General features: G+C 42.4%; 1 protein-coding gene across 1 annotated transcript in view; it reads left to right on the top strand.

The window, feature by feature from the left end:
• Positions 1-2,891: 2,891 nt before the first annotated feature.
• LOC115174980 (arf-GAP with SH3 domain, ANK repeat and PH domain-containing protein 2) overlaps positions 2,892-26,909 on the top strand; it is a 37,401-nt gene continuing 13,383 nt past the window's right edge. Inside the window, exons 1-14 of the mRNA XM_029734068.1 lie at positions 2,892-3,704; positions 10,153-10,225; positions 12,210-12,355; positions 17,289-17,363; positions 18,490-18,539; positions 21,520-21,649; positions 21,785-21,870; positions 21,998-22,073; positions 22,200-22,286; positions 23,249-23,349; positions 23,895-23,964; positions 25,576-25,663; positions 25,906-25,954; positions 26,204-26,373. Coding sequence (XP_029589928.1) covers positions 3,573-3,704; positions 10,153-10,225; positions 12,210-12,355; positions 17,289-17,363; positions 18,490-18,539; positions 21,520-21,649; positions 21,785-21,870; positions 21,998-22,073; positions 22,200-22,286; positions 23,249-23,349; positions 23,895-23,964; positions 25,576-25,663; positions 25,906-25,954; positions 26,204-26,373 — 1,333 coding nt within the window. The 5' untranslated portion in view covers positions 2,892-3,572. The remainder of the gene's footprint in view (positions 3,705-10,152; positions 10,226-12,209; positions 12,356-17,288; positions 17,364-18,489; positions 18,540-21,519; positions 21,650-21,784; positions 21,871-21,997; positions 22,074-22,199; positions 22,287-23,248; positions 23,350-23,894; positions 23,965-25,575; positions 25,664-25,905; positions 25,955-26,203; positions 26,374-26,909) is intronic.

The raw sequence follows: 26,909 nt of genomic DNA, 5'->3' as shown, positions 1-26,909 counted from the left end.
CACAGATCCACAAAGTCCCTTCCACCAGGTGGCTGATGAGATATGTTGGCACGACTGCCATATTGCATCTCCATCTCAAAGCCCTTGCTTGGAAGTGTACTTCGCCAGACTGCCAAGAACCTTGCTCTCATCCACGCCAAGGTGGCGAGACACGGTAGTGATAACATCATAGACCTTGTTGATCTCTGCTCCAGACAGGATGCTCTTGCCAGCAAACTTGGGGTCCAACATGTACGCTGCAGCGTGTATGGGCTTCAGGCAGAAGTCTTCATGATTGCAATACAGTCTGCTTTCTCTATGATTTGCTTGACCTTCACTTGAACTCTGTTGAACTCTGCATCCAGAAAATGAGTAGATAAAGCATGTCTGGTTGGAGGGGTATATGCTGGGCGAAGAACATTCAGAAATCTCTTCCAATAGACATTACCTGTGAGCATCAGAGGTGAACCAGTTGCATTCACAACTCGAGCAAGACATTCATCAGCATTTCTCTGACTACGTTCCTACAATGAGTCAAAAATACTGATTCTGATTCCAGGAGGACCATGAGCTGTTGCTATCGATAAGGTGGCTGATTCATCATTTTCACCTTGAATAGAAGTAGAGGGACTTTTGTCAGAGGTTGCTTGTTGTGAGCGCTGAGGGAACTTTATGCACTTGGCCAGATGATTCTGCATCTTTGTTGCATTCTTCACATATGATTTGGCACAGTATTTGCAAATGTACACAGCCTATCCTTCTACATTATCTGCAGTGAAATCTCTCCACACATCAGATAGTGCCCGTGGCATTTTCCTGTAAAGATTAGAAAAAAATGAGTAAAAAAATAAATATATACAATTCCATGTACAGATAAATAGTTAAGCAGTTTGATTAAAACTCCTTTGTAAGATAAGTGTTTTAAAATTAAACTTGTATGGAAACAAGTGATTTAACACTCCTCAGTTAGCAGGCTCAAGCAAGCTAAAAACTCACATGGTAGCAAAAACTAACTAGCAGAAATTGTTCACAAGTTAGAAATGATTTAAACACACTTTGCTGTAGGCTACTATTTACTAGTTAACCAAAAATAGTTTGTCATATAAAATATATTCACCCCAGCCAGTATTGTAATCAAAACTTACCAGAAAGCATGTAGTCCTTGGCTCAGACAGAGGTAGTAGTAGTGTGGGCTCAATAGCATCTCATTAGTGTGCAAGATCTTGAGAATCAGCTGTACATGTGATGGAAGAATGCACTGTGCTTGCAGAGGGTTGCAATTCCATTGAATTGGGGATAATTTAACCAAAATATGCCACAAGACCTAGAATTATGTGTATCCCACAAAAAAGGTTCACTGTTATAAGCTAACTTTTTTTTTAATGAATTCAAGCAAAATTCCCCAAATTCCAGGGCTTAACTTCCAATGGAAATTTTGGGAAATTTCCCAAAAAGCTTCCGACCCTTTGCAACCCTAATTGTGATTTATCAGCGGGTACTGCAGCCCCCTCAGTACCCCCAGTTCCCTTGGAACTGTGGATTTGATCATTGTCTAAAGCAGGGTCATCGTGTAAAATAGTGGATTGGAACATAATGTGTATATGTTCTTTGCTTATGTAAAAAAAAAAAAAAAATCTGACCATGTTTTACATTTTCTTTTGAAAGTTTTACTTTTGTTTGTCTTTCCAATGTTAAAACAGTCTGTTATTACTAAAGAAGAGAACATTTAAAATGCATCCTCATATGAATAAACGTGGGTGTGTGTGTGTCATTTTTATATATAGTACCAGTCAAAAGTTTGGACACCTACTCATTCAATGGTTTTTATTTATTTTTACTATTTTCTACATTGTAGAATAATAGTGAAGATGTCAAAACTATAACACACAAAAAAAGTGTTTAACAAATCAAATATATTTTAGATTCTTCAAAGTATCCACCCTTTGCTTTGATGACAGCTTTGCACACTCTTGGCATTCTCTCAACCAAATTTATGATGAATGCTTTTCCAACAGTCTTGAAGGAGTTCCCACATATGCTGAGCACTTGTTGGCTGCTTTTTTCGGTCCAACTCATCCAAAACCATCTCAATTGAGTTGGTGGTCAGGTGATTGTGGAAGCCAAGTCGTCTGATGCAGCGCCATCACTCCTTGGTCAAATAGCTCTTACACAATCTTTGCAGCAATTCAACCATAAAGGCCTGATTCACGCAGTCTTCTCTGAACAGTTGATGTTGAGATGTGTCTGTTACTTGAACTCTGTGAAGCACTTATTTGGGTTGCAATCTGAGGTGCAATAAACTCTAATGAGCTTGTCCTCTGCAGCAGAGTTAACTCTGGTTCTTCATTTCCTGTGGTGGTCCTCATGAGAGCCAGTTTCATCATAGCGCTTGATGGTTTTTGCAACTGCACTTGAAGAAACTTTCAAAGGTCTTGAAATTTTACGGATTGACTGACCTTCATGTCTTAAAGTAATGATGGACTGTCATTTCTCTGCTTATTTGAGCTGTTCTTGCCATAATATGGACTTAGCCCTATTTGGTAAAAGACCATCTTCTGTATACCACCCCGACCTTGTCACAACACAACTGATTGGCTCAAACATATTAAGAAGGAAAGAAATTACACAAATTAACTTTTAACAAGGCACACCTGTTAATTGAAATGCATTCCAGGTGACTACCTCGTGAAGCTGGTTGAGAGAATGCTAAGCGTGTGCAAAGCTGTCATCAAGGCAAAGGGTGGCTACTTTGAACAATCTCAAATATAAAATATATTTTGATTTGTTTAATACTTTTTTGGTTACTACATGATTCCATATGTGTTACTTCATAGTTTTGATGTATTTATTATTCTACAGTGTAGAAAAACTCTGGAATGAGTTGGTGTGTCCAAACTTTTGACTGGTACTGTATATACTGTATGTCTTAACCCTTTTTTTATTTATAGCCATCTGCAACATCTTGGCCATATACCTATTTACGAGGTACACCATTTGGAAAAGTTATTTATAACTATTCATTCATAAATAGAGTTCCTATGATGCACACCTGTTGCCGGAGCCACCTTATCTTCAACTTTTGTCGTAGCTGTCTGCTAGTGAGTGTTGAACGCCAACTGAGAAAAGGTAAATCAATCTCTGCTCCTTTTCGCCCAAACATGCGTTCGTCCCGCCCCTTTCTATGTTCAGGTTGACGCTCCACTGTATGCGCTCAGTCACAGGTTGTTGTGAAAACGAGCTGGTGGGATAGATCCGGATAGACCACAGGGAGAAAGTAATTTCACGTTGTTTTTAATCATTTTATTGCGTGGGCAAACTGTAGTAATGGAATATTGGAGTACTTTTTATTCGACGTGGATACAAGGTTAACCCACAAATAAAGGGACATTTTACTACTGTAGTTTTACTGTATGTGGATCGACGCAGATACCGGAATGGCAAATTTGGGAGTAGCCTAACAAATCGTATGGCACACTTTGATTTATAAATCTTACATTTCCGTTGTTTTTTTGTGTGTGAAACGTACTGTTTAATCAACAAATAATCGAGGAATAACGTATTTATCGATATAAACGCATTTAAAGTGAACAAACATGCCGCTGCCGGAGTTGATCACGGTCACGGAATTTGTGGCTGAAACTAACGAGGACTACAAAGCGCCCACAACCTCGAATTTCACCACTCGGATGTCCCATTGTCGGAACGCCGTGGCAGCATTAGAAGAGGTGGGTGCAGGCCATGGCAGTGTGAAAACTATTAATATAATTGACTCGAAATATGGTAAAGGTGTTCTTAGATTAACATGTGCGCCTTTACGCACAGAGTAGCCTAACCGCATTTTAACAGTTATTTGTCGAGTTAGTTCAGTTTCCCTGAAAGTGATCAGGCTAGAACTTCTAAACTCAAAATAGTAACGAATTTTTCTTTTCGAAATCAAAGCAGGTTTTCTTATCCTAGTTGTGTTGAACCTCGCCCATGCCATTCTCCACAAGTGTCCACCAACAAGTGCCCACACCATAGTTTATAGGCATTCCATTCTAAACCAATGCCATTCAGCAATCCATAGACGACAAATGTAGTTGAAAATTCCCTTTGAAAGATGTAATTATTGTAGGCTACAAAGGTCTCTGACTCGTAAAAAATGCCTTACACCATTGTGAGGAAGCTATCTTATCTGTTTGCCTACAAGGCAGTTTCACTTTGAAAACTGTGTGGACACTTCCACATGTTAAAGAGGCTTGAGCATATTTTAAAGATGTCATTATTGTAGGCTACAAACATCCTCTGTGACTTATGCAAAAATGCCTACCCCAATGTGAGGAAGAGATCTTATCTGTTTGCCTGAGAGGCAGTTTCGCTTGTGTGGACACATCCACACATTAAAGAGTCTTGAGCCCTTTACAAACTTTGAGTAGTACCACACCTTTAATGCCCAGTGGATCCCTCACACATCCATATCCATTGAATTGGCTTTCCTTACTAGGTCCCAAATGGCATACATATGGCTGGACTATTTGGGACATAACCCTTGTGTTTTTGGCATAAGGCCTACTGTCATGCACAGTAGATCACAACGGGTGTTCCTAAGGCATTCCTGGCATCTGTTGGCATTCAGATCTGCTCCTGATTGGTCTCTGGAGATGTGCTTTTGCCCTAGGCCAGGCTTGTAATAGGCTGGTAATAAGGAAGTGATCTCTATGCCTCAGGTCAGGCAGGTAATAGGCTGGTAATACGGAAGTGGTCTCTCTATGCCACCAATACACTACTGGCCTTACGGCAGGCTGTATGAATCACTGGATTGCTGTCACAGTGTAGGGCCTATTCATATTACGGAATACTGTGTTTGCACAATGGAGGAATACGCACACACACACACACTGCCATATGAGAGGATCTGCTGCTGTGTGTACAGTGTTGCAGAATATACCACATGAGGAGAGGTGACTAGAGAACACTTGTGTTACATTTAGTGGAATCTCTCAAAACAAGGAAGTGTTGTATTGCATTGGCTTTCTCTGTTTCACAACTGAAAGTCAAACAGCTCCCCCCCCCCCCCCCCCCCATTTGATTTCACAGTTAATAGTGAACACACAGTGTATATCAAGTTGGACAGAAACACACATACATGCACATATGCTTCAGTCATGTTGACCAAGTCAGATTTTATTGTTCACATACACGTGTTTAGCTGATGTTATTGTGGATCTAGCGAAATGTTTGTGTTTCTAGCTCCGACAGTGCAGTAATATCTAACAATTTCACAACATATACACACAAATCTAAGTAGAAATTAATTAAGACTATGTATATATGGGCGAGCGATGTCAGAGCGGAACGGACTAAGATACAGTAGAATAGTATATAAAACAGTATATACATATGAGATGAGTAATGCCAGATATGTAAACATTATTAAGTGACTAACATACCATAGTATAGAATACAGTGTATATACAGTTGAATCTCAGAAATTTACATACACCTTAGCCAAATGCATTTAAACTCAGTTTTTCACAATTCCTCACATTTAATCCAAGTAAAAATTCCCTGTCTTAGGTCAGTTAGGATCACCAGTTTATTTTAAGAATGTGAAATGTCAGAATAATAGTAGAGATAATGATTTATTTCAGCTTTTATTTCTTTCATCACATTCCCAGTGGGTCAGAAGTTTACATACACTCAATTAGTATTTGGTAGCATTGCCTTTAAATTGATTAACTTGGGTCAAACGTTTCGGGTAGCCTTCCACAAGCTTCCCACAATAAGTTGGGTGAATTTTGGCCCATTCCTCCTGACAGAGCTGGTGTAACTGAGTCAGGTTTGTAGGCCTCCTTGCTCGCCCATGCTTTTTCAGTTCTACCCACAAATTTTCTATAGGATTGAGGTCAGGGCTTTGTGATGGCCACTCCAATACCTTGACTTTGTTGTCCTTAAGCCATTTTTCCACAACTTTAAGTATGCTTGGGGTCATTGTCCATTTGGAAGACCCATTTGCGACCAAACTTTAACTTCCTGACTGGTGTTGCTTCAATATATCCACATAATTTTCCTGCCTCGTGATGCCATCTATTTTGTGAAGTGCACCAGTCCCTCCTGCTGCAAAGCACCCCCACGACATGATGCTGCCACCCCCGTGCTTCACGGTTGGGATGGTGTTCTTCGGCTTGCAAGCCTCCCCCTTTTTCCTCCAAACATAACGATGGTGATTATGGCCAAACAGTTCTATTTTTGTTTCATCTGACCAGAGGACATTTCTCCAAAAAGTACGATCTTTGTCCCCATGTGCAGTTGCAAACCTTAGTCTGGCTTTTTTATGGCGGTTTTGGAGCAGTGGCTTCTTCCTTGCTGAGCGGCCTTTCAGGTTATGTCGATATAGGGCTCGTTTTACTGTGGATATAGATACTTTGTATCTGTTTCCTCCAGCATCTTCACAAGGTCCTTTGCTATTGTTCTGGGATTGATTTGCACTTTTCGCACCAAAGTACGTTCATCTCTAGGAGACAGAACGTATCTCCTTCCTGAGCGGTATGACAGCTGCGTGGTGTTTATACTTGCGTACTATTGTTTGTACAGATGAATGTGGTACCTTCAGGCATTTGGAAATTGCTCTCAAGGATGAACCAGACTTGTGGAGGTCCACACATTTTTGGCTGATTTCTTTAGATTTTCCAATGATGTCAAGCAAAGAGGCACTGAGTTTGAAGGTAGGCCTTGAAATCCATCCACAGGTACACCTCCAATTGACTCAAATTAGGCTATCAGAAGCTTCTAAAGCTGTTTAAAGGCACAGTCAACTTTGTGTATGTAAACCTCTGACCCACTGGAATTGTGAAACAGTGAATTATAAGGGAAATAATCTGTCTGTAAACAATTGTTGGAAAAATTACTTGTGTCATGAACAAAGTAGATGTCCTAACCGACTTGTCAAGACTATAGTTTGTTAACAAGAAATTTGTGGAGTGGTTGAAAAACGAGTTTTAATGACTCCAACCTAAGTGTATGTAAACTTCCAACTTCAATTGCACGTATGAGATGTGTAATGCCAGATAGAACAACACTAATGTCGAGAACAGACAGCAGGCAGGCAGCTGTAATGGCGGTTTTTACATCAGGTCGACTGACAGACAGCTCTCTCCTTCCCAGTTCCTCTTATCTGCCTGACAGTTCCTGAGCAGCCTACTGTGGTCTGGAGTGTCTTGCTGTTTCCTTGCCTGTGTTGCATGGTGGGTAGCTCTTGTCCAGGAAGCCTCAGTGTCAGCAAGATGCACGTAATGCCCTGGACCAGAGCTATGTGGTGGGGAACACTGCCATATAGTCTCAGAGGAAGATCACTCTCCAGTCTAGCTCAGAACAAAGCTCTAGCTCGGTAGATCACTGCTGCATCCTGGGAGAGTCCCTGGGGCTTGGGCTAGGCTGATGCACTCCTGTCCTAGCATGCTTTCTCTCTCTCACACAGACCGCCCAGCCTGTCCCAGCTTGTCTGCTCCCGTGCCTTCCTCCCACTGGGCACACACTGGTTGAATCAATGTTGTTTCCACATCATTTTAATGAAATTACGTTGAACCAACCTGGAATAGACGTTGAATTGACGTCTGTGCCCAGTGGGCTGCGGCTGGGTGAGTGTCCGCTGGGCTCCCTGGGCTGGGTGAGTGTCCGCTGGGCTCCCTGGGCTGGGTGAGTGTCCGCTGGGCTCCCTGGGCTGGGTGAGTGTCCGCTGGGCTCCCTGGGCTGGGTGAGTGTCCGCTGGGCTCCCTGGGCTGGGTGAGTGTCCGCTGGGCTCCCTGGGCTGGGTGAGTGTCCGCTGGGCTCCCTGGGCTGGGTGAGTGTCCGGCCACCAGACACATGTGGAGTAAAGCAAAACCATTTGGTTTGGGTATGCATGATAGTGTGAAAAGGGTGTAAGAGAATGGCTGACACATCAACCAAGGACACAGCATTGTCGTCTGCTCACCCAAGAAAGTTAGTAATTACTGTAGATATAAATTCACACAGGAATCGCAAAATATGTCAGTTGAATGAGTCTAATGTATTTCTCTACTTTTTTTAGTAGGCCATTACAGGACCACACCATCTGATCTCCACTGTTCTTTTAGTAGACCATTACAGGACCACACCATCTGATCTCCACTGTTCTTTTAGTAGACCATTACAGGACCACACCATCTGATCTCCACTGTTCTTTTAGTAGGCCATTACAGGACCACACCATCTGATCTCCACTGTTCTTTTAGTAGACCATTATACGACCACACCATCTGATCTCCACTGTTCTTTTAGTAGACCATTACAGGACCACACCATCTGATCTCCACTGTTCTTTTAGTAGGCCATTACAGGACCACACCATCTGATCTCCACTGTTCTTTTAGTAGACCATTACAGGACCACACCATCTGATCTCCACTGTTCTTTTAGTAGACCATTACAGGATCACACCATCTGATCTCCACTGTTCTTTTAGTAGACCATTACAGGACCACACCATCTAATCTCCACTGTTCTTTTAGTAGACCATTACAGGATCACACCATCTGATCTCCACTGTTCTTTTAGTAGACCATTACAGGACCGCACCATCTGATCTCCACTGTTCTTTTAGTAGACCATTACAGGACCGCACCATCTAATCTCCACTGTTCTTTTAGTAGGCCATTACAGGACCGCACCATCTGATCTCCACTGTTCTTTTAGTAGGCCATTACAGGATCGCACCATCTGATCTCCACTGTTCTTTTAGTAGGCCATTACAGGACCGCACCATCTAATCTCCACTGTTCTTTTAGTAGACCATTACAGGACCACACCATCTAATCTCCACTGTTCTTTTAGTAGGCCATTACAGGATCACACCATCTGATCTCCACTGTTCTTTTAGTAGACCATTACAGGACCACACCATCTGATCTCCACTGTTCTTTTAGTAGACCATTACAGGACCACACCATCTGATCTCCACTGTTGTTTTAGTAGGCCATTACAGGACCACACCATCTGATCTCCACTGTTCTTTTAGTAGACCATTACAGGACCGCACCATCTGATCTCCACTGTTGTTTTAGTAGGCCATTACAGGATCGCACCATCTGATCTCCACTGTTGTTTTAGTAGGCCATTACAGGACCGCACCATCTGATCTCCTGTTGTTTTAGTAGACCATTACAGGACCGCACCATCTAATCTCCACTGTTCTTTTAGTAGACCATTACAGGACCGCACCATCTGATCTCCACTGTTGTTTTAGTAGACCATTACAGGACCGCACCATCTAATCTCCACTGTTCTTTTAGTAGACCATTACAGGACCGCACCATCTGATCTCCACTGTTCTTTTAGTAGACCATTACAGGATCACACCATCTGATCCCCATCGTTCCCAAGTGTGGTTTTCCCACAAACCATTTCCTTGTTTTTACAGCCTCTCTGGTTTCTGAGCTTCATATCAGAGACTGTATCTTGGCAGTGCACTACTTTTAACCAGAGCCCTATGGGAATATGTTGCCATTTTGGACTCACAGAGAGTGGCTGCCTATCACTATAGCATTATGGTTGTGCAGGCAGACCGTGGGCTTGGCTGGCATGTTGCCATGTCTGTCTTGTTACTGTGTAAACAGTAGGGCTGGGCTCAGGACTGCATGGCCATTCTCACATTCACTGCTCTAATCTCAGGGGAATTCATACACACACAGTGACTAAGGACTGGGCTGTGAGTGAGTGAGGGAGTGAGTGAGGGAGTGAGGGAGAAGGGGGGGAGGAAGGGAGGGAGTGAGCGACTTTCTGTTTACTTCCTTCCTCATAGATGTGTTTCTTTGTGATCCCTCTCCCTACAGCCTCTTAATCAAATCAAATCAAATGTTATTGTCACATGCACCGCATACAACAGGTGTAGACAGTGAATGCTTACTTACAAGCCGCTAACCAACAATGCTTTAAGAAGTTAAGAAAAATGTGTTAAGTAAAAAATAGATTAGTAGAAAAATTGAAAATTAAAGTAACAAATAATTAAACAAGTAACAAATAGTTAAACATGATGTACCTCATAGGTGTGTCTCTGTGTGTTCTCTCTCCCTACAGGCTCTAGATGTACCTCATAGATGTGTCTCTTTGTGTTCTCTCTCCCTACAGGCTCTAGATGTACCTCATAGGTGTGTCTCTGTGTGTTCTCTCTCCCTACAGGCTCTAGATGTAGACAGAGGAGTTCTTCACAAGATCAAGAAGTCTGTCAAGGCCATAAACATCTCTGGCCTGGGTGAGTACTAAACAGTATAGAACCGTACAGTACACTACTACATAGTACAATATATTACAGTACACTACAATACAGTACAACACAGTACAGGACACTACCACATTGTACACTACAACACAGTACAGTACACTACAACACAGTACATTACAGTGCAACACAGTACAGTACACTACCACGTAGTACAGTGCAACACAGTACAGTACAGTGCAACACAATATAGTACACTACCCTACAGTATAGTACACTACAACACAGTACACTACAACACAACACAGTACAGTACATTACAGTAATTACAGTACAGTACAGTGCACTACAGTACATTACAGTAATTACAGCACAGTACAACACAGTGCAGTACAGTACAACACAACACAGTACATTACGGTACAGTGCAGTACATTACAACACAGTACATTACAGTACAACAGTACAGTGCAGTACAGTATATTACAGTAGAGCACATTACAGTACAACACAGTGCATTACAGTACCAACAGTACATTACAGGACAGTACATTAGTGAGTGAGTCAGTCCTGGTGTACAGTTTCCATATATCCATAATGTATATAGCATCTATATCACATTCACTACACCCACTAACCTCTATACTCCAGTTGTATATTGCACAATAATATTAGTGTGTCTGACTCATTAGTGTATGAGAGAGAGTTTATAGCACCTCAACACATTCCTCCCATTCCACACACTTGTCCCAGCAGGCCTAAGGAGCAGAGGTCCCTCCTACAATATAGTATATTAAACGTCCCTACTCGGTTAAACCCAGACCCTTTTCTTCCATGACTGTCCCTCTCCACCCAGTCCACAGACCTCCCAGTGTAATCCCAGGGGCTGATTATCACGCCTCGAACCGAGTTGGATCTGCACATGCTGGAAATACCTTAAAGCTAGAATCCTTCATTGAAACAATAACAAGGTCTTTTCCCCGCCCCTGTTTCGCTAAAAAGCAGTCTCAACAAACGTTGGGGTAAAACAAGCTTATATGTCGGGTTCTCATGGAGTGTGACAGTTGAACTAAGATCATCATAAGTTATATTCTTCAACAATAAATGGGTACATATTATTCATTTTTAAGTCTAGCTTTAACGCCACATTGCTTTTGTTTGGAGCTGCTGTGTAAACTAAGCTCTGAGTCTTTACACACGCTTTACAGGCCCAACATGCTCGTCACTGTTATGAAAGGCTGTGGAAGAATGGCATCGTTAGTCTGGTGCCAGATCTGTTTGTGCTGGTCTTGAGTTGACAACTCCTATAGCTATTGAGTTGGCAAGGCAGCACCAACAGACCGGGTTAGGGGGTTTTACTCAGGATTCATGTCATGTATTTATGGCAACTGAAAGTGTTGAGACTGGTGGGACGTCAGTCAGGAAAGTAGTAGAATGATTTTCATCCTGTTTCTGGGACATGCACACTGTTCTAATGAAGCTCCTGCATGCTCCTACATGCGCCTGCATGCGCCTGCATGCTCCTGCATGTGCTTCTACATCTGCATTGCTTGCTGTTTGGGGTTTTAGGCTGGGTTTCTGTACAGCACTTTGTGACATCTGCTGATGTAAAATACATTTGATTGATTGATTAATTGAACACCACATCTAAGCCAATTTCCTGTCTTACAGGGAGAATTCCTGACGCTCAGCACTCTATGAGACGCTTTGTGTATGTCCCTGGGGGGATAAAGTTGTATTGAATTGAATGTATTCGCCTTCCTCAAGCTTATCAGTGATCAGACCTAACATTTTTCAGGTCAGGTCAGTTTAGAAAAGACAGTATCACAGAGATATGAAATGTCCACTAACAAGTCTCACTAACTCTATAGGATGGCATAGAGGATCCTATTAAAATACGAGTCTGTGAAAAGCCTCTCTGATTCGTTTTTAATGATGTAAAGTGTGTTTTTTACCCATGCAAAATCCCCTTTACACAAATAGTGATTTGACTTGATCTGACCACTGTGTTTCTCAGCCCACGTTGACAATGAGGAGCAGTACATTCAGTCTATGGAGAAGTTCGGCGACAACTGTGTCTCTAGAGAGGATCCGGAGGTGGGCTCAGCCTTCCTCAAGTTCGCCGTCTTTACCAAAGAGCTCACAGCCCTCTTCAAGAACCTGGTGAGACCCCATCACTCACTCACACACACACACACACACACACACACACACACACACACACACACACACACACACAGAGCGCTAACCACTGGCACATACTGCGTCTCTACCTCTCAAGCACATTCATTGTGACCCCTGTTTTTCTCTCTCTCACACCCATATTTTTATCTGCCCTTTCATTTGGCCTGTTGCTTAGGCCTACAACCAAGTGTGTGTACACCTTTATTAAAGATACTGTATCTATAGTATATCTATTGACTATATGACAGGCAGAACCTGCCTTTAAAGATATTGTGCAGGAAGTAGTTGAGTGCTCAGCTGCTAATTTCAAAGTGTGAAGTGTTATTGCTTCCTTCACACCTTGTTGTAGACTTGAGTGATGTGTGTCTTGTGGAGTGTTTAGGCTTCCTTTCACTCTGTCTTTCTGTACATCTCTCTGTCTCTACATCACTCTGTCTCTACATCACTCTTGTCTCTACATCACTCTTGTCTCTACATCTGTCTCTACATCACTCTCTCTACATCACTCTGTCTCTCTGTCTCTACGTCACTCTGTCTCTACATCACTCTCTCTACATCACTCTGTCTCTCTGTCTCTACGTCACTCTGTCTCTACGTCACTCTGTCTCTACATCACATTGTCTCTACATCACTCTGTCTCTCTGTCTCTACATCACATTGTCTCTACATCACTCTGTCTCTCTGTCTCTACGTCACTCTGTCTCTACGTCACTCTGTCTCTACATCACTCTGTCTCTACATCACTCTGTCTCTACATCACATTGTCTCTACATCACTCTGTCTCTCTGTCTCTACATCACTCTCTCTCTGTCTCTACATCACTCTGTCTCTCTATCACTCTGTCTCTCTGTCTATACATCACCCTGTCTCTATATCACTCTGTCTATCTGTCTCTACATCACTCTCTCTCTGTCTCTACATCACTCTCTCTCTGTCTCTACATCACTCTGTCTCTCTGTCTACATCACTCTCTCTCTGTCTACATCACTCTCTCTCTGTCTCTACATCACTCTCTCTCTGTCTCTACATCACTCTGTCTCTATATCACTCTGTCTCTACATCACTCTGTCTCTCTGTCTCTACACCACTCTGCCTCTCTGTCTCTACACCACTCTGTCTCTCTGTCTCTACACCACTCTGTCTCTACACCACTCTGTCTCTAAGTCACTGTCTCTACATCACTTTGTCTCTGCATCTCTCTGTCTCTACTTCACTCTGTCACTCTCTCTACATCACTCTGTCTCTACATCACTCTGTCACTGTCTCTACATCTCTCTGTCTCTGCATCTCTCTCTGTCTCTATATCACTCTCTCTGTCTCTATATCACTCTGTCTCTCTGTCTCTACGTCACTCTGTCACTCTCTCGACATCACTCTGTCACTCTCTACATCACTCTGTCTCTACATCACTCTGTCTCTATATCACTCTGTCACTCTCTCTACATCTCTGTCTCGACATCACTGTCTCTCTGTCTCTACATCACTCTGTCTCAACATCACTCTGTCTCTGCGTCACACTGTCTCTACATCACTCTGTCACTCTCTCTCATCACTCTCTGTCTCTACATCACTCTGTCACACTGTCTGTACATCTCTCTGTCTCTACATCACTTTGTCTCTATATCACTCTGTCACTCTGTCTCTATATCACTCGGTCTCTGTCTCTACATCACTCTCTCTACATACTGTCTATCTGTCTCTACATCACTCGATCTACATACTGTCTCTACATCACTCTGTCTCTACATCACTCTGTCACTCTGTCTCTACATCACTCTGTCACTCTCTCTACATCACTCTGTCTCTCTGTCTCTACATCACTCTGTCTCTCTGTCTCTACATCACTCTGTCTCTCTGTCTACATCACTCTCTCTCTGTCTACATCACTCTCTCTCTGTCTCTACATCACTCTGTTTCGACATCTCTGTCTCCGCATCACTCAGTCACTCTCTCTACATCACTCTCTCTATATCACTCTGTCTCTCTTTCTCTACATCACTCTGTCTCTACATCACTCTGTCTCTACATCACTCTGTTTATCTGTCTCTACATAACTCTCTCTCTGTCTCTACATCACTCTGTCACTCTGTCTCTACATCACTCTGTCTCCCTGTCTCTACATCACTCTGTCTCCCTGTCTCTACATCACTCTGTCTCTCTGTCTTTACATCACTCTCTCTCTCTGTCTCTACATCACTCTCTCTCTCTGTCTCTACATCACTCTCTCTCTCTGTCTCTACATCACTCTCTCTCTCTGTCTCTACATCACTCTGTTTCTACATCACTCTGTTTCGACATCTGTCTCTACATCTCTCTGTCTCTATATCACTCTGTCGCTCTGTCTCTATATCACTCGGTCTCTGTCTCTACATCACTCTATCTACATACTGTCTCTCTGTCTCTACATCACTCTATCTACATACTGTCTCTCTGTCTCTACATCACTCTGTCTCTACATCACTCTGTCTCTCTGTCTCTACATCACTCTGTCTCTCTGTCTCTACATCACTCTTTCTCTGTCTCTACATCACTCTCTCTGTCTCTACATCACTCTCTCTGTCTCTACATCTCTCTGTCTCTACATCACTCTCTCTCTGTCTCTACATCACTTTGTCTCTACATCTCTCTGTCTCCGCATCACTCTCACTCTCTCTACATCACTCTGTCTCTCTGTCTCTATATCACTCTGTCTCTACATCACTCTGTCTCTACATCACTCTGTCTCTACATCACTCTCTCTCTCTGTCTCTACATCACTCTCTCTCGCTGTCTCTACATCACTCTCTCTCGCTGTCTCTACATCACTCTCGCTGTCTCTACATCACTCTCGCTGTCTCTACATCACTCTCGCTGTCTCTACATCACTCTGTTTCTACATCACTCTGTTTCGACATCTGTCTCTACATCACTTTGTCTCTACATCACTTTGTCTCTACATCCCTCTCTCTATCACTCTGTCTCTCTTTCTCTACATCACTCTTTCTCTACATCACTCTGTCACTCTGTCTCTACATCACTCTGTCTCTACATCACTCTGTCTCCGCATCACTCTGTCACTCTCTCTACATCACTCTGTCTATCTGTCTCTACATAACTCTCTCTCTGTCTCTGCATCTGTCTCTGCATCTCTCTGCATCTCTTCCCTGTAGCTCAGTTGGTAGAGCATGGTGTTTGCAACACCAGGGTTGTGGGTTCGATTCCCACGGGGGGCCAGAAAAAAAAATGTATGAAATGTATGCATTCACTACTGTAAGTCGCTCTGGATAAGAGCGTCTGCTAAATGACGTAAATGTAAATGTCTCTACATCACTCTCTCTCTGTCTCTATATCAATCTGTCTCTCTGTCTCTACATCACTCTGTCTCTATATCTCTCTGTCTCTACATCACTTTGTCTCTACATCACTCTGTCACTCTCTCTACATCACTCTGTCTCCGCATCACTCTGTCACTCTCTCTACATCACTCTGTCACTCTCTCTACATCACTCTTTCTACATCTCTCTGTCTCTACATCACTCTGTCTCTGTCTCTACATCACCCTGTCTCTACATCACTCTCTCTACATCTCTCTCTCTACATCTCTTTGTCTCTGTCTCTGCATCACTCTGCCTCTCTGTCTCTAAATCACTCTCTCTACATCACTCTCTGTCTCTACATCACTCTCTCTCTCTGTCTCTACATCACTCTCTCTCTCTTTCTCTACATCCCTCTGTCTCTACATCTCTCTGTCTCGACATCACTCTCTCTCTACATCACTTGGTCTCTCTGTCTCTACATCACTTGGTCTCTCTGTCTCTACATCACTCGGTCTCTCTGTCTCCATCACTCTGTCTCTATATCACTCTGTCTCTATATCACTCTGTCTCTATATCACTCTCTCTACATCACTCTGTCTATCTGTCTCTACATCTCTCTGTCTCTACATCACTCTGTCACTCTGGCTCTACATCTCTCTGTCTCTGCATCTCTCTCTGTCTCTATATCTCTCTGTCTCTACATCACTTTGTCTCTACATCACTCTCTACATCACTCTGTCTCTATCTCTGTCTCTACATCACTTTCTCTACATCACTTTGTCATTGCATCACTCTGTCACTCTCTCTACATCAATCTGTCTCTACATCACTCTGTCTCTACATTACTCTGTCACTCTCTACATCACTCTGTCTCTATCTCTGTCTCTACATCACTTTCTCTACATCACTTTGTCATTGCATCACTCTGTCACTCTCTCTACATCAATCTGTCTCTACATCTCTCTGTCTCTACATCACTCTGTCTCTCTGTCTCTACATCTCTCTGTCACTCTGTCTCTACATCACTCTCTCTACATCACTCTCTCTACATCACTTTGTCTCTACATCACTTTGTCTCTACATCACTCTGTCACTCTCTCTACATCTCTGTCTCTAAATCACTTTGTCTCTACATCACTCTGTCACTCTCTCTACATCACTCTGTCTCTCTTTCTCTATATCTCTCTGTCTCTACATCACTCTCTCTACATACTCTGTTTGTCTCTACATCACTCTCTCTGTCTCTACATCACACTGTCTCTACATCACTGTCTCTACATCACTCTGTCTCTACATGACTATCTCTGTTTCTACATCACTCTCTCTCTCTCTTTCTCTACATCCCTTTGTCTCTACATCACTCTCTCTTTCTCTACATTACTCTCTCTACATCACTCTGTCACTCTGTCTCTACATCCTCTCTCTCTCTACCTGTCTGTCTCTACATCACTCTGTCTCTACATCACTCTGTCTCTACATCCCTCTGTCTCTTCCTGTCTGTCTCTACATCCCTCTGTCTCTCTCTCTCTCTCTACCTGTCTCTCTACATCCTTCTCTCTCTCTACCTATCTGTCTCTACATCCCTCTGTCTCTCTCTCTCTAATTGTTGTTTTCAGTTGCAGAACATGAACAACATCATTACCTTCCCCTTAGACAGTCTACTGAAAGGAGACCTGAAAGGGGTCAAAGGGGTAGGTGTATAACATATTATTAATCACAGTGTTTTAATATACCAGTCAGAACATGTGTTTTAATATACCAGTCAGAACATGTGTTTAATATACCAGTCAGAACATGTGTTTAATATACCAGTCAGAACATGTGCTTAATATACCAGTCAGAACATGTGTTTAATATACCAGTCAGAACATGTGTTTTAATATACCAGTCAGAACATGTGTTTAATATACCAGTCAGAACATGTGTTTAATATACCAGTCAGAACATGTGTTTTAATATACCAGTCAGAACATGTGTTTAATATACCAGTCAGAACATGTGTTTTAATATACCAGTCAGAACATGTGTTTAATATACCAGTCAGAACATGTGTTTAATATACCAGTCAGAACATGTGTTTAATATACCAGTCAGAACATGTGTTTAATATACCAGTCAGAACATGTGTTTAATATACCAGTCAGAACATGTGTTTTAATATACCAGTCAGAACATGTGTTTAATATACCAGTCAGAACATGTGTTTAATATACCAGTCAGAACATGTGTTTAATATACCAGTCAGAACATGTGTTTAATATACCAGTCAGAACATGTGTTTAATATACCAGTCAGAACATGTGTTTAATATACCAGTCAGAACATGTGTTTAATATACCAGTCAGAACATTTGTTTTAATATACCAGTCAGAACATTTGTTTTAATATACCAGTCAGAACATGTGTTTTAATATACCAGTCAGAACATGTGTTTTAATATACCAGTCAGAACATGTGTTTTAATATACCAGTCAGAACATGTGTTTTAATATACCAGTCAGAACATGTGTTTTAATATACCAGTCAGAACATGTGTTTTAATATACCAGTCAGAACATGTGTTTTAATATACCAGTCAGAACATGTGTTTAATATACCAGTCAGAACATGTTTTAATATACCAGTCAGAACATGTGTTTAATATACCAGTCAGAACCACGGTGGCACAAGAGGGAGTAGGCTTATCCCATACTTAATATCTTAATATCCTTTAACCTTTAATATCACTGTTTTGAGCCAGTTGAAAGTCATGACTTCAGCTCATGTCATTTGTATCCTTTGTATTAATACTGTTATGTTTCTGTTTTATTTCCACAGGATCTTAAAAAGCCTTTTGATAAAGCCTGGAAGGATTATGAAACTAAAGTGTGAGTTTGAGCCACGTTATTATTATCACAACTTCCTCTCTTTCACCACTACCACCACTACTACCACCACTACTACCACCACTACCACTACTACTACCACTACTACAACCACTACTACTACTACTACTACTACTACTACCACTATCACCACTACCAATACTACCACTGCTACTACTACCACCACTACTACTACTATCACTACTACTACTACCACCACCACTACTACCACCACCACCACCACCACTACTACTACCGCCACCACTACTACCGCCACCACTACTACCACCACCACCACCACCACCGCTACTACTACTACTACTACTACTACTACTACTACTACTACTACTACTACTACTACTACTACTACTACTACTACTACTACTACCAACACCACTGCCACCACCCCTACCACTACTATCACCACCACCACTACTATCACCACCACCACTACTATCACCACCATCACTACCACCACCCCTACTACTACTATCACCACCCCTACCACTACTATCACCACTACCACTACTATCACCACTACCACCACCACTACCATCACTACAACCACTACCACTATCACCACTTTCACTACAACCACCACTACCATCACTACTACCACCACCACTACTACCATCACCACCACCACTACTACCACCACCCCTACTATCACTACCATCACTACTACCACCACCCCTACTATCACCACCACCACCACTACCATCACTACTACCACCACCACTACTACCACCACCCCTACTACCATCACTACTACCACCACCCCTACTACCATCACCACCACCACCACTACCACCACTACTACCACCACCCCTACTATCACTACCATCACTACTACCACCACCCCTACCATCACTACTACCACCACCACTACTACCACCACCCCTACTATCACCACTACCACCACTACCATCACCACCACCCCTACTATCACCACCACCACCACCACTACCATCACTACTACCATCACTACAACCACTACCATCACCACTACCACCACTACCATCACCACCACCACTACTACCACCACCACCCCTACTATCACCACCACCACTACCATCACTACAACCACTACCACCATCACCACTACCCCACCACCACCACCACCACCACCACAGTTTGAGAGTTTCAAAACTACACAACCTGTTACTGTATGTGGGTTAAGCATAAGTTAGTGATTGTACCTTATGAGCACAAGGAAAATGTGTCAGAGGGGGGTGGGGGGGATAGATTTGTTGAACAGCCTGCGTACCTGTTAGATTAAGAGTAAGCTGCACCATGAAGTTGCATGTGTGGGTTCAGCTTAACAACAACTAGAAATGTAACACAATGGAAGCTAGTAAAAGGTCAACTGCTACTATTCATGAAACAGCTGATAAGGCAGACAGACCTTAAGAGAGAGAAAATGAGACTAGACCTACTGTAGCGGCACCTGTTGCCTGTTTGTATGTCAATACAAAACTCCTCACATTTTTTGTGAACACTGATTTTTGCCTGTCTGAGATTTATTTAGTGTTGAATGAACTACGGTATGGACAGACAAGGGGTTTGCATTTCTGAAATTGTGCAGTACATGTTGGACGTCCCAACAGTATCTTTTAATTTTCAGCATGACAGGCGTAAAAGACGTGAATAAGCTCTTTTATACATTTATTTGATAAATTACTTCACAGGGAGATCATTCTAGTTCACTGTATGAGGGCTGGGCAGGGCATTTAAAAGTTACTAGTTTACTAAAGACCATTGCCTTGTACCAAACACCTGTGGCGTAGTCATAGAGCCTTTTGGTTGATGTGATTGACTGGTGGTTTGATGACTCATTCTAAGGGAATGAGAACGGTTTAAATATTGATATCATTTAATTTTTTATTAACCCATCCCATCTTCGGAGGACAAATATATATATATATATATATATATATATATATACACACATTTACATTTAAGTCATTTAGCAGACGCTCTTATCCAGAGCGACTTACAAATTGGTGCATTCACCTTATTATATATATATATATATATATATATATATATATATATTTATTTATTTATTTATTTATTTATTTTTACAGCTTTTCTGCTACTTGTACATACATTTGACATATACCTTTTACATACATGGTACTTTTATAGAAAGCTGTCACATAACAATAATACATTACCATACATAAACTCTTTAATCCCACCTATCACCATAGACCACCCTCATTTGGTTTCCATGTGTCATATATTTTTCAATTGTACTGTGATGTTTTACATCATTTTTAAGCTTTCTAATTGCACAGTATTCGCAGATTGTGAGCTAAAGATGAAAACCTTTCCTATGAGTATTATTATATTATTGATTGGCTGACTATGGCTTTCCAAATTGCCCAACACTAAGGTTAATTTGAAGTGCATGTTGTGATTTTTTTAACCCTTCCTGAACCTGTGATTAGAAACAAGTTACATAGGGGTAGTACCAGAATAAATAATCTATTGATTTTGTCTCTTCGCAGCAAAATCTACAGAGCTGAGATTGTTGTATGCCCCATATGTATAGCATTCTGTTGGTGGCAAGAATTGTATATAATAATTTAAATCGAAGTGCTGAAATCAAGTGTTGTTTTTTTTGTACCAGTTCATAAACCATGTGCCATGGAATCGGTACATCGAAAATCTCTTCCCATTTATTTTGCAACCTGTATGGCGCAGCTGTCAACATTTTTGTCCTCAAATAAAACTGCTATATTTTTCTATTTATGCCAATTCCTTTCAGCCAATCTTTAATATATGGCAGGTAAACAAGTTTCCTACCTTCTTCCTTTCCCACTTGCCTCCTCCATTTTTGTGGTAATGCTGCAATCGGTTGGTTGTAAGTTTTGATTGAGCAGATATTGATATCATGTTAATTAGTGAATGATTTTCCTTCTTCATCCATTCATCCTGTGCTTCATCATCGTCACTGAGCCCTCTGTGTTCCCTGCAGCACTAAGATAGAGAAGGAGAAGAAGGAGCATGCTAAGCAGCATGGGATGATACGGACAGAGTTCAGTGGAGGAGAGATCGCTGAGGAGATGGAGAAGGAGAGACGCCTCTTTCAGCTCCAGATGTGTGAGGTGAGAAGGTTGAAACTGGCTAATTATTTCACCTATCAGAGGCTATGCAGGATAGAAGACACAACAGGGTCCACGGAGGAGTATTTGCACATGTCCGTTAATATTGTTACTCGGTATGTCTTATTTTGTCTACAGTATCTTCTCAAAGTGAATGAAATTAAAACGAAGAAGGGGGTCGACTTTCTCCAGAACCTCATAAAATATTTCCACGCCCAATGCAAGTATGTTGTTTTCATTTACAAGTGATGTCAGATTAGCACTGATTAGTCAATGCATTTGTCTTTTGTAGGAGGCTAATGCTTGACCCATCTTGACTCCTGGTGACCTCTGTTTCCTCTCTCCTCACAGCTTTTTCCAGGATGGTCTGAACACAGTGAATAGCCTCAAACCTTCCATAGAGAAACTGGCTACAGACTTGACTATAGTGAGCCACTCTCTCCAAGCATCCATATTTTCTAATATTCTCTTTGGATGTTACCATGGTTTTACTGCTTGTCTGTCAATAATGTGTCATTCACCTCACACAGTTCTCTCACTTCCTGTTTCTCAGATCAAACAGACCCAAGATGGAGAGAGGAAACAGCTTAGTGAGCTCAGAGACGTTCTCAAGTCCTCCCTACAGTCAGAACAGAAAGAGGTGAGCTCTCAATCACTGGAGTAAGTAGTGGAGGTGATTTAGGTGGGATGAGGTAGCCCTGCCTGCCTGCGACTTAAAACTAGTGTCACCTTTGGCCCAAGAGGGAATTTCCTCTTGTTCTTATGGTTTACTGAGTAGGAGACCGGTATTCAGATCCCACCAGTTACATTAGCTTGGTAGCAGAGAGGAAGGGACATAATCCAATGACAGACCAGTTATAGCACATATACTGTAATGTATTTAGTCTTACCTGTCTTGTCATAGGAAAAGCCAGTAGTTCTACCTCACAAGACCCTAGTCTACTTACAGGAGTATAGATGACTAGTCTTGTGTGTTGTGTCATGTTACAATGCAATAGACTGATCATGGTTTCCACCAGTGGCTTGGAGAGTGAATGTCTGCTTTCTTGGTGAACTTTAGCTCTTTCCCCAATCAAGGCGGAGTTCCAAATGGCACCCTTATTCCCTATATAGTGCACTACCTTTTACCATGGCCCATAGGGTGCTATTTGGGACATAGCCATAATCAATGTTCTTAAACACAGATAGCTGTTTCTATTCCCTTAAAATCCGTCCAAACTTCCTGACCACTGCACACATTGATATCTGTAATATTTTCTGAATGCAAGGCTCTGCTCAAGCCCTCCATTCAAATCTCAATTGCTTCCAGATTCTAGAGTCACTCACTCTATTTGAATATATCAAAATAAGGCTGCAAGGTGTACACCTACACTGCTAGAAGAAATGGTGCTATGTAGAACCAAAAAAGTGCTCAATGGCTCGCTTCATATATGGCTCTCAAAAAGGGCTGTATAGAATTGCAACGCACCATCATTTTTAAGCAGAGTAGAATAGGCCTTCAGGAGAGGACATTGAAGAAACTTGATTCAAATGAACTCCTGAGCTATGAGAGATGGGAGAAGTGTTATGTCCTCGTCACTGAGTGTGTCTCTGATGCATTAGGATACCCAGGTCAAGCAGACTGGATACAGCCTTCACCAGCTCCAGGGGAATAAGGCCCACGGTACAGAACGCTGTGGAATGCTGTACAAGAAGAGTGAGGGGTGAGTGGACAGCGCTTCAATCACCAATTTGGCCTCTGGTCTCTTACACAGAGCCAAGAGGAGCTATTTTAATCGAGGCGTTGGGGTAATATGATGATATGATGGCCTTATCACATACATCATTCCATTTGCTGTTCATGAAATGGTATGGTTTGGTATTTTGTTAGCTGTTGTGAAAGCAGCAGCTACTCTTCCTGGGGTCCACACAAAACATGAAACATGACATAATACAAAGCATTAATAGACAAGAACATCAAGGACAGAACTACATCAATTTAATATCAATACGTACACACAAACTATCTAGGTCAAATAGGGGAGAGCAGTTGTGCTGTGAGGTGTTACTTTATCTTTTTTTTTAAACCAGGTTTGCTGTTCATTTGAACAATATGAGATGGAAGGGAGTTCCATGCAATAATGGCTTTATATAATACTGTACACTTTCTGGAATTTGTTCTGGATTTGGTTGTGGTTTGTGATATAGAAGCTGTGCCGTAGAGGAATAGAGTGTTCTAGTGAAATAATGAATGTTTACTCTTCTTCAGTCTCAGGAAGGTGTGGCAAAAGAGGAAGTGTTCGGTGAAGAACGGGTTCCTGACCATCTCCCATGGAACGGTAAGAGACTTCCTGTTTTTGTCTTCTCCTATTGGTCACTCACTTTCCTTCATGCATGCTGTCATGCATGGCCCTCTCCTTACGGTCTGAATATACAGTACATGTCAGTCAGTGGGATTCTGTAAGGCATATCATTGTCTCAGTTGTGATCACAGAATGTCGTGACTGATCATTTCAGTAACTGACAAACCTGTGTCAGGTCCTAAAACCTCTAACATTATAGCAGCTTCTCACCAGACACAGTACTGAGATATTGTTTGAAAGATAAAATTGCCCCTGAGCCTGGCTTCCACAGTGAATTCCCCCTGAGCATGGCTTCCACAGTGAATTCCCCCTGAGCATGGCTTCCACAGTGAATTCCCCCTGAGCATGGCTTCCACAGTGAATTCCCCCTGAGCATGGCTTCCACAGTGAATTACCCCTGAGCATGGCTTCCACAGTGAATTCCCCCCGAGCATGGCTTCCACAGTGAATTCCCCCCGAGCATGGCTTCCACAGTGAATTCCCCCCGAGCATGGCTTCCACAGTGAATTCCCCCCGAGCATGGCTTCCACAGTGAATTCCCCCCGAGCATGGCTTCCACAGTGAATTCCCCCCGAGCATGGCTTCCACAGTGAATTCCCCCCCGAGCATCAAATCAAATTGTATTTGTCACATGCACCGAATACAACAGGTGTGTAGACAGTGAAATGCTTACTTACAAGCCCCTAACCAACAATGCAGTTTAAGAAATAAAAAGAACAAGTAATTAAAGAGCAGCAGTAAAATAACAATAGAGACAATATACAGGGAGGTACCGGTACAGAGTCAATGTGGAGGCTATATACAGGGAGGTACCGGCACAGAGTCAATGTGGAGGCTATATACAGGGGGTACCGGTACAGAGTCAATGTGGAGGCTATATACAGGGGGTACCGGTACAGAGTCAATGTGGAGGCTATATACAGGGGGTACCGGTACAGAGTCAATGTGGAGGCTATATACAGGGAGTACCGGTACAGAGTCAATGTGGAGGCTATATACAGGGGGGACCGGTACAGAGTCAATGTGGAGGCTATATACAGGGGGGACCGGTACAGAGTCAATGTGGGGGGGGCACCAGTTAGTCGAGGTAATTGAGGTAACATGTACATGTAGGTTGAGTTATTAAAGTGACTATGCATAGATAATAACAGAGAGTAGCAGTGACGTAAAAGGGGGGGGTGGGGGGGTTGGCAATGCAAATAGTCTGGGTAGCCATTTGAAATAGTTTCCACAGTGAATTTGTCCAGTGATAATGGAAGAAAAGGATCACATTTGTTCTGTTTCCCTGCATTTTACATGAAATAACTGACAGTAATTGTGCGACAACACTGCTGTTCTTTGGGCCTTTACAGAGATGTGGCTGTAAGCATAACGTTTCATTCAACAGGACAAAGAGGAAAAAGCCAACAATACATTTTTAGGAGGCTGCTGCATTTGACTTTCTCTTTTTCTTTTTCAAATAATGTTTTTTACTGTTTGGCCTTACCCACCTGGGAAAGTGGCATGAATACAACATGATCAACTTCAGCAGTCTGGCCCCCTCCGTTCTCTTACTCTTCTGTACCCTTCTCTGCTCCTCTCTCATAGGCTAACACACCACCAGCTAAACTCAACCTGCTTACCTGTCAAGTGAAGCGTAACCCGGATGAGAAGAAAAGCTTTGATCTCTTCTCACGTAACTTAAGCAACACTTTGATGCTCCATCTCAAACATCTGCAACACTAGTCTGCATATCTAGCTAAAATAGCAAAAGCATGATAGAAAACATACTTTATTCCCTAGACTCTATGATATGATATTTATTGAATGACAGACATGTATCTTCCATCGAGTCTCTTAGCATCCCTTACTGCAAATGCCTCTTACTGCAAATGCCAGTTGCATGTTGCTCAATCAGCCTATTATTTGTCTAAACAGATGACAGAACCTATCACTTTCAAGCTGAGGATGAGGCAGAGTGTCAGATGTAAGTACTGTGTCTGTCTGGGCCTGTTGCACTATGCAGGTTTTTGTGTGAACATGGTGTATATCATACAGGTGGTACATGTAATTGGTCTCTCAGATTCTCTTTAAAGTTTTTTGCGTCACTAATGGAACCCTATTCCCCATAGGGCTCCGGTCAAAGGTAGCGCACTACATAGGGAATAGGGTGCCATATGGGACTCAACCTTTGCCCTCAGAGCTCACTGGTTCTCTCGGCTGCCTGTGTTTTCAGATGGATCTCAGTCCTGCAGAACAGTAAGGAGGAAGCCCTGAACGATGCCTTCAAAGGAGACCAGGATGAGGGAGGGGAGAACAACATAGTCCAGGAGCTGACCAAGGCCATTGTCAGCGAGGTCAAGAGGATGAGCGGAAACGATGTGTGCTGCGACTGCGGAGCGCCCAGTGAGTGACACACAGAGCATGCTGGGAAAAGGCAGCATGAACGTTTTGTGGTCTTCCTCCCAGAGGGTTATTATATCAAAGTGAAGTAAGCACAGTGTACATATGTGATATATGTGAATGTGTGAGGGTCTGAAGTGGGTTTAGTCATTTACAAGGCTGAATGTACAACCTTGCATGGTTTGACGATTGACATGGGCTTTTCTCCATGTGCTGCACACACATTCTTAGGAGTCTTTGTTAGGTCAGTCAGATTAGTTCCGCAAAGACAGAAGAAAGAGTATTAGCTGTTTCGGATGTTACTGAAATCCCACTGGGCCTATACACTGAGTGTACAAAACATTATGAACACCTACTCTTTCCCTGACATAGACTGACCAGGTGAATCCAGGTAAAAGCTATGATCCCTTATTGATGTCATTTGCTAAATCCACTTCAATCAGTGTAGATGAAGGGGAGGAGACAGGTTAGAGAAGGATTTTTAAGCCTTGAGACAATTGAGACATGGATTGTGTATGTGTGCCATTCAGAGGGTAAAT

This window comes from Salmo trutta, chromosome 35 (assembly GCF_901001165.1).
Source record: "Salmo trutta chromosome 35, fSalTru1.1, whole genome shotgun sequence".
NCBI classification, from domain to species: domain Eukaryota; kingdom Metazoa; phylum Chordata; class Actinopteri; order Salmoniformes; family Salmonidae; genus Salmo; species Salmo trutta.
The sequence above is the reverse complement of the archived record's forward strand: the minus strand, read 5'-3'. Positions and strand labels throughout refer to the sequence as shown.